Below are 9,026 nucleotides of genomic sequence, written 5' to 3'. Positions count from 1 at the left end.
TTTTCATTAATGATTGCAAGTTGTCTAGGCCCTGAAGCAGCAAAACAGCCTCAAATCATGATGCTTCCTCCACCATGATTCACGGTGGGGATGAGGTGTTGATGTTGGTGAGCTATTCCATTTTTCCTCCACACATGAAGTTTGTTTCTACCAAACAATTCAACTGTGGTTTCATCAGTCCACAAAATATTTTGCCAAAACTTCTGTGAAGTCTCCAAGTGCCTTTTTACGAACATTAAATGAGCGACAATGGGTTTTTTTTTAGACAGCAGTGGCTTCCTCCGTGGAGTCCTCCCATGAACACTATTCTTGGCCATATAGTTGATGTGTGCACAGAGATATTGGACTGTGCCAAAGATTTCTGTAAGTCTTTAGCAGACACTCTAGGGTTCTTTTTTTACCTCTCTGAGTATTCTGCACTGAACTCTTAGCGTCAAGTTTGGTGGACTGCCACTCCTTGGGAGAGAAGCAACAGTGCCAAACTCTGTCCATTTGTAGACAACTTCTCTGACTGTCGATTGATGAACATCCAGACTTTTAGAGATGGTTTTGTGTCCTTTCCCAGCTTTATACAAATCAACAATCCTTGATCACAGGTCTTCGGACAGCTCTTTTGAGCTAGCCATGATGCACAACAGACAATGCTTCTCATCAAGACAATTCTGACCAGGTGTGTGTTTTATACTGGGCAGGGCAGTTTTAAACCACTCATCAGTGATTGGGGCACCAATCACCCCTTCTGTCTTTGTTTTCATGCTATCTTCATTAAAATAGGAAAACCTATAAATGTTTGGGTGGTTTTAGTTAAAGCAGACACTGTTTTTACATCTGTGTGACTTTGACAAAGATCAAATCACATTTGATGGTGATTTTACGCAGAAATGTGAGAAATTTCAAAAGGTTAAGATACTTTTTCATAACACTGTAGTTGACATGCTACCATTATTTCCAAAGAATTGACCACTATTCTGTTCGGTCAATTAATCATATGAATCTCACTATATTTAGGTTGAGATACAAAACTGTCTTTCATTTGTACCTGAGAAAAACGGGTCGTTGATCATGGTGCGCGAGATGTTGCTGATGTCCGTTGGCATGTTGAAAACTTCCCTTCTCGTCATGGATTGATTGCTGTATTGAGATAAAGCCCCTGCAGATAAGAAAAAAAATATTTATCCACTGTAAAGCGATACGACCAAAAGATGGACGATATTTAAAGGGAATGCTTTCTGATGATTGACTTTTGTTTGTATACTATCATGTGACATTGTCATGAAAGGTTATGTTTGATTGTTAAGGCTACAGGTATCTTCGTCTGTGTTAATGTTCTTACTATAATGTATCATCTTGGTTCTATATTTCTGAAAAAGCACCTAAGAATAAGTTCACTTGTCGGTATGGTAGTTCCAGTACTCTGTATTTTTAGGCCGATTTCCCGTACCTCCGTCCTGAGACTCGATGGTGATGATACCCTCCCTCTCAGGGCCGAAACCCTGTGTGGTCTGGGCCTGAACTTTGAACTTGTAGGGGATGTTCTCAGTCAGGTTCGGGACGGTCAGCCGGGTCTCCGCGCTGTCCCCGCTTACTTGGAAGGAACGCGTGTCACCTTGACCAAACGAGAGCGAGAGACGTTAGCAAAAAAATACAAATTGGACAGTATACAGTTAGCGTAAGAACAGTTAGATTTAATTGTGGGAATGCTTTGATTTTAGTCAAAAGAAATACTACACAAAACTCCGCCAACTTCACCAATGAGATGTCTCAACAATAAACACATGACTCCGTAACAGTTATCCCTCGCTACTTTGCGCTTCAAACTTGTATAAATAAATGCAGTATTTTATAGAACTCAGCAACTCAGACAGTGCACTGGAGTTGCTTATTAAAGTTAACGATGATTGACAAACGTGGAGGTTTGATCTTTCCAGAGACGCTTGTAAGCCGAAACTTCAAAGCGCCGTATACGTCAATCATCGTTCAACTTGTTAAACAGTTGCTGTGGCAACTCATTGTGTGTAAGTGAGCAGCTTGAGCGGATTTACGCAATGAAGCATTTAAGAAAGACAAACATTTTTCTACTTTATTCTTGTTTAAAGATAATTCGGTGGGACAGTAACATGTTTAAAACTCATCATAATCACAGTATTACAAGTGAAGAGTTTAAACCCATTTATTCAAAAAATTATAAACAACAAATTTATACTCTGGGAAAAAAATGGAAAAAAACATGTCATATGTATCTGCAATGCTAAATCTGAATAAATATGTAAAAAAAAAAATGGGTGGGGTGCTATTTCCCCAGTTTTCACTTATCGTGGCAGGGTCTGGTCCCCGTTAAGCATGAAAAATGAGGGATCACTGTATACCAGGGGTCCCCATCTGCCGGGCCGCGGACCGGTACCGGTCCGTGGCGTATTTGCTACCGGGCCGCACAGAAATAATAATTTATTATTAACGACCGCATTCTGGCCGAATTAACCCTGTGCCTCTGCTTAATACACCAATATCCCTGTCTACTCTAGATATAATACTACAGGTTAGATTAGATTGCCGTCATAGAAATCCATTGATTGGACTGCTAGCAGTACATTTTGTTTCGTGTATATAATATATCTATGTGCGCATCTCCTCGATAATAACTTATTACTAGGCCGCGGGCGCAGCACATTTGTTCCCGGAAATAATTAGCCCCCACATGAGCGAAGATGACTGGAAAACAGACGTCTTTAGCGAAAAGGGTACCTGACGAGCCAGAAGATGAGCCCACAACCTCGAAGACCCACGAACTGCGAAGGAGTCGATTCGTGACCAGTTTGTGAAAAAAACGAGTGATTCGAGCATGTCTGTGCAACAGGAGGATCAGCTTGTAGAGATCGCAAATGACGGCGACCTTAAACGTACATTTGAGACAACAACTCTATCGAGGTTCTGGATTAAAGTCATTCCGGAATATCCTGACATCGCTACGAGAGCATTGAAAACCTTGATACAATTTCCAACATCGTATCTTTGTGAAGCGGGCTTCTTAATTAATGCTCAACGACAAGGCGAAGTCGTGTACAGTTGTTGTGTGCAGCTAACATGGCAGGATGTATCTGAGGAGAACTTTTCTACATGTCCTTCCATGATCAAACGTAAGTCAATATTCCTTTTTTTAAAGAAAGTTTGTAGTGTTTACTTTGGAATCGCTGCATTGTCGGTCATGTTTAACGTTACGCGCATGCGCAGAACCGCATCGTTGCCATTTTTGATGGGTTGCAAAATTTGTCAGAACACCGGTCTGTGGAAAAAAAGACCCAAATAACACCGGTCCGTGGTGCAAAAAAGGTTGGGGACCCCTGCTGTATACCATTCTGAGGTAACAATGTTTTTTCTCCACTAGAGGGCACTCATGCTCTTTGGACGGGTAATGGGTCATAGTGTTCTGGCTCTGCCTCTCGACTAATCAGAGTAGAGATTTGTGTACGTCGCCTTCTAGTGGTTGGCCGCTATTACTGGGGTGTTTGCACACCCTTTAGCATTCTATTGCCAGTCAATGTAAACAGTAACGTTAGCTGCTGATGGCTGTGTGATGCTGGTGGCGAACATCTTTGGACAACTTTTTTAATAATAATAATACATTTTATTTATAGAGCGCTTTTACCGATGCTCAAAGATGCTTTACAGTTGAAACAAAGAAAAACAATACAGAAAAGAGTTAAAAAATAAAAAAGCCAATTTAAAAAGGTGAGTTTTTAACAATTTTTTGAATGTGGGAGGATCAGAACTGGTGCGGATGGGTTTAGGGAGTGAGTTCCAAAGTGAAGGGGCAGCAACGGAAAAGGCTAGCTGCCGAGCCAGAAAAGGAGCCTACAACCAAGTCCAGTCTGCAAAATACGTGACTAAAAGCTATCAAACGAGGCAACCAAACAGTGTTGTTTTAGTCATCGATGTCGATAACGAAAATATTTAATCAGCAAACACTTTTTTCATGATGATGACGAGATGACGAAAGCATAACGAGATGAGTGCCAGTTGTCCTCTGACGAGACAAAAATGTGCCATAGTTTCCGTCACATGTTCACAATATGGGACATTTTTTTCATAGTTAGCACGCATCGTAGCAGAGTTTGGTCGTGTCACTCATGTGACATGCTGCACCCTCCTCCCTTCCCGACACCCCAGTCGTCTCCAGTCTCCATACAGGCAATGTTGCTTTCGCCATTAAAAGTCCGTGCTGAGTGATCATCACACACTAAATATAACTCGTAGCATAGCATTCGCGTTAGGCTAATGCTAACTAGCCTTTTCATGTTCTTCAGCTCACCTCCTCCGTGCAGCTGCTCGCAGGTGACCACGTAGCCTAGAATGTCTCCGTTTGGCTTCCTAGGTTTTTCCCAGCTAAGCTGCAGGGAATCTGGGCTCAGAGCCGTGAAGACGAGGGGACCCGGTGCGCTCGGGGTGCTCAGGGTGAACGGGGACCCTGCCGTGAAATGATAAAGCATAAACAGACTCTTCCTGCTGAATGCAAAACAGCGGCAAATCCGCAATGTCGTGACAGGAACCTGGCATGGGACTAAGGGGGCTCCTGGGATCGACAGCAGACTCGATGGTGATGACGCCCTCTCTCTCGGGACCCCAGCCCTCTTGGCTCTGAGCCTTCACCTTGAACAGGTACGAATGGTTCGGCAGAAGGTCCTGGATGATCACCGAGTTTTCCGCCGGGTTGGTCACGTTGATGCGCTTCATTTCACCTAAGAGAAATACCACATAGTTAAGCAAAACCACAAATTGATAGAGACCGTACGGACCCTGGCGCTGTTTCTTCAGAACTTCTCTCACCTCCATTGAGCGGCTGGTACATGACAGTGTAACCCAAGATGTCCTTCTCGCAATGGGGCTCCTGCCAACTGACTTTCAAGGCAGTAGGCCCTAGAGCTGAAAACACCAACCGGCTGGGGGTGTCTGGGACCCCAGGGGAAAGTCTTGCATCTGATGGGGCACCAGAAATATTGTAAGGTGGGATTTTGGAACTTCTGAACTGTCAGTTGTTTCCATGCCATTATCATTTTGATATTGGCAGAATTTTTAGTTTTCTCAACAGGTCGTGTATGTCCACTGTACTCACATAACGACCATATTTGAAGAGGAGGTTAAGGAATAAATAGCAGCCTTCATGCCACGCATGCACCATACTTACCCTGAAGCACCCTTTCCAGATTATACAGAGCTTCATTGACCTCGGAAGACTGAGTCCTAGCCCTGGGACCCTGAGACCGGCTGTAGCCGAACTGGCTCTGAGAGGTACTCTGCGACCCAATGAAGCCGTACACACCTGATGGCACAGTGAGCGGAGGAGGCCGGGGAAAAAAAGGAGGACGCACAAGACAGGTTGTAGTAGAAACGTAAACAGAGGCATAGCTCCTGCAGATACAGTTTCTAAGCCTATTCCACAGCCAACACCACCAAGCATGGTAACATGCATCCAATTCCGAGACGTTGGCCCATGCGCAGTTTTGCCAAGGCCCTATGGATGCATTTAAGATCTACGAATCTTAGAATTCAACCACGACTACCGTTACCTATGTCTGGAAACTTGTTGGATAGATCTCCCATGACGATGGAGTCCCGTATGTTTTCTTCCCCGTAACCTCTTTCTGACCGCTTCCTCATGATGACATCAGATGTGGGCATTCCACTTATTCCGCCCAGATGAGGGCTTCCTGTTGGAACAAAGTAGTTAATGAACTTTGAGTTTGCGCGCTGAGATCATGGGTGTCATCCATCACAGGGGCGGAGCTTAGGGTTGTGTGTTGGGGGGTAGGCATTGTTGAAATTCGCCCCCCCCCCCTTCCCCCCCGGCCAAGACGCATGGAAACAGCGACAGCCAAAACAAGTGCCGCTCGGCCAATGCTGCCTCGCGTGCGCCAACTGGGAAGGCGGAACTTCGCGCGTTCCTCTGATATTAACCCTTTGTACTAACTCCATGTTCCAAAACTCCAAGACTCGCCGAAAGCAGGTTGACAATTTATTCGTCGACAATGGTCAAAAACAAGGCAAAAACGGACGACGGAGGGACAATTCTGGATCCAAAACAAGGCTGCATGTTTCCGAGCATCAAAAATCTGTGTTATCTCAGTGTCCAGTCTTTTTAAAGTCCGTGGTGAAGCGGGCCGTGCCGAAGGTGTGTCCGAAGGTGTGTCTGGGGGTTGCTTTTGGGTCTTACCCTCTGTGGCCGGTTTTGGGCGGCTTAAGTTATCAACTTTGTTGTCCGGGCTGTCTCTACTTGTTTTAGGACAAAGCGCTTTGTCCTTGGAGTTTGCTGGGAGAGCTGATTGCAAGTGTTGGTGTGTCAATCTCGTTCGTGACGAACGCGTTGGGCTTCTGTGATAAGACGGCATTGTGTATCTCTTTATTTCTTCTCATTAAATTATGGTGTGCTATTTATTTTATATTAGTAGTGCAGTCCTACCGTAAATATGAAAATGATACTATTTCCTGATTAATTATATTCCATGTGTTAGAGTAATGTAAACAGTTAGACGCTGCCTACGAGAAACTACAATTTTTCTCATCTCCCCCTCATTAGCCCGGATAAGGTGATTCACTTTACTGTGTCAAAGGGCATGTTGTGGAGTCTGCTTAAACAATAGTTAGATGAATGTGTTAGACTAATGCAAACAATTATATGGTGTGTGCGATGACGGTACCTTTTCCCTTCAATCCCCCTCACGAGCTCCGACAGGGGATTGTAAAAACATGTATGTGGCCTTAGAACTTAGCTTTAGCAAGTGGTGGAAGAAATGTAGCAATTGATGAACAGTTTAAACAGGGATGTGCGAAATTTGCAGTCCCCCTCAGGACCCCTGTTAAATACTCTTTAAAACAATATGCTACTGCCTCAAAGGGTTAATCCTTGGTTGTCTTTGGTCCCGTGGCTATAGGCCTAGAGCAGTGGTCCCCAACCACTGTGTGGCAGGAAATGACTGTCAGTAACATAAAATAACTTCATAATGACTTTTTAATGGTATTGACTGGTGATAACGGTCATGCACTGCGCCTCGCTTTCAAGTAGGGGGCTGCCTACATCAAAAGGAGCTATTCACAAACACGCATGCAGCGAGAAAAGATACTATACCCTTCAGGATTCACAGAACCCTTCGGAATTAGATAACAGAGCAATTTTTTTCAAATTCAAAACCGATATATCTAAGCGAGCAAGCTAATAATTTAGCAAATTCCAGTTCAAAATTCTTCTCATTTTGACAGTATGCTTTATAAACAGATTGACATTTTTTCACGGGAACCTTTTGTTGACTTGTGATACGGTGACCCTGAGTCTCCTCCTCGCCTGGGTCGGTTGTTGTTTTGCTTTGCCGTTTGATTGCTGTCGTCCTGAATATATTGTCAACTTGTGTTTCGAAGCCTTTTTCCAGCTTTCAAAATGGAGTCAGTACCAGGGATTGAATATATGTAATGTCATCATCATTGGTGTCATTGACAGTTACAAAATGTGATGCGATTAACCCGAAGAAATAAAGAACCGAAAAAGACAAGGGCTGACGGGAGAAGCATATGCTTATCAAGTCCCATCCCCTGCAGCCAAGGACGCACAATCGAAACATGGTAGAGTAAGCATTGCACATTGCATTACATTAGCTTTTTTTTTTTTTTTTTCTTCACATGAATTTTCTACCCAAAAGTTATTGAGTGGCCATAACACTTAGGCAATATTGTCGATCAGTTGTGAGGTCATCGATTAGGGTGATTGTCAGATTTGGGACATTAAGACCAAGATGAACACGTGGAGTTTAGCCTTTTGGCCGGGTTGTCGGGCTACCGTCGGCCTGGGTCATTGGAGTTGCGCCATGCGCGGGTCCGGCGGTTCGGCTGGCGTGATTCCGGCAATCTGGCTATAAGATCCAATTACTTCACATGCTAGGAAGGTGCTATTGACTCGTGCTAGCTTAGCTACAGCAGAGCCCTGAAACTAACAAATAACCTGCAAACTGCACAAAATTTGTTGAAATCAACTCCACCAAATAATTAAACCCGCACTAACTCGAAGATTAAGCCTAATGTCAAAAATTCTGAACTACCGCTTAAAGTCCTTTAGACCTTTTCATACACATTGCACCCGTGCCCTGTTCACATTTGTCCCGCCACGGCTCCATCCTACCTGACATGTAGTTGGTGGTCGTCTCAGTGGTAAAGGAGCCGCCTCTGTAGTTAGAGTTCAAAGAGGACATCGGCGAGGAGGATGTAGACAAGTTGCGCGTGGCAGAACCGCCTGGGAAAAGGAAGTTCTGGTCCCACTTTCCGTTCATCATGTAATCTGTGAAACGGCAAGACAGATTGATTGATGGAACATCCCATTATTTTAATGCATGACATTACCGGCAATAATAGTCTTGGTACTAAAATTATGTCTTTAGTATTGTGGAGTACTAAGAAATAACGAGTTGATGCTCATTGCCCTACTCAAGATAATAATAGAAGTCCAATCGTGCGGCACTAGGGCGTAGGTTTGGCGTCAACATTGGTAGAGACGATATTACCGTAATACACATTAAGCAAACAATGATCCAAATAACGGATGGCTAGCTTGACATCGCTGTTCCTTGTGGAGGCTGGCCCAACCGCAGTAGTTTTGCAGGTTAGCAAGTTTAATGTCATGCTAACTGTGATGCAGGTCGGACTTTCAGTAGCAAAATTAGTGGTGTTTCCCCCACTTCCACAACATTGACATCTTTTTGCATGACTTACAGTGGCTGCTGCTGGCCGGAAAAAAACAACAACAACTTCTAATGTCCCTCCCCTTTCGAAGCCTGTTGTCGACATGTGTCTGTTGAGGTGTGGAAAAAATGGACCGGCACATTCAGCTAGTGAAAAGGGACAAATGTAAGTCTGAACATAATGAAAATAATTCACTTAATAATGGTAGGGTCTATTCTATCATTACAGCATATGGGAACACAATCTAAATGACCAAATAACTGAACTTTTTATAGAATGCAAATAAGGTTGTTTAAAAGTTGGTGGGGACA

At 43.8% G+C, this 9,026-nt stretch overlaps 1 protein-coding gene across 3 annotated transcripts in view; it reads right to left on the bottom strand.

The window, feature by feature from the left end:
* itgb4 (integrin, beta 4) overlaps nucleotides 1–9,026 on the bottom strand; it is a 58,426-nt gene that overhangs the window by 4,731 nt on the left and 44,669 nt on the right. For 2 of the 3 annotated variants that reach the window (XM_057826281.1, XM_057826280.1), the window contains 8 exons: nucleotides 8,159–8,314; nucleotides 5,562–5,702; nucleotides 5,180–5,314; nucleotides 4,822–4,971; nucleotides 4,545–4,733; nucleotides 4,307–4,462; nucleotides 1,442–1,606; nucleotides 1,040–1,150 (listed from right to left, as the gene is read on the bottom strand). In XM_057826281.1, coding sequence (XP_057682264.1) covers nucleotides 1,040–1,150; nucleotides 1,442–1,606; nucleotides 4,307–4,462; nucleotides 4,545–4,733; nucleotides 4,822–4,971; nucleotides 5,180–5,314; nucleotides 5,562–5,702; nucleotides 8,159–8,314 — 1,203 coding nt within the window. The remainder of the gene's footprint in view (nucleotides 1–1,039; nucleotides 1,151–1,441; nucleotides 1,607–4,306; nucleotides 4,463–4,544; nucleotides 4,734–4,821; nucleotides 4,972–5,179; nucleotides 5,315–5,561; nucleotides 5,703–8,158; nucleotides 8,315–9,026) is intronic. The other variant, XM_057826282.1, reaches the window with a different exon arrangement.

This window comes from Corythoichthys intestinalis, chromosome 21, assembly GCF_030265065.1.
Source record: "Corythoichthys intestinalis isolate RoL2023-P3 chromosome 21, ASM3026506v1, whole genome shotgun sequence".
In the NCBI taxonomy this organism is placed as follows: Eukaryota; Metazoa; Chordata; class Actinopteri; order Syngnathiformes; family Syngnathidae; genus Corythoichthys; species Corythoichthys intestinalis.
The sequence above is the reverse complement of the archived record's forward strand: the minus strand, read 5'-3'. Positions and strand labels throughout refer to the sequence as shown.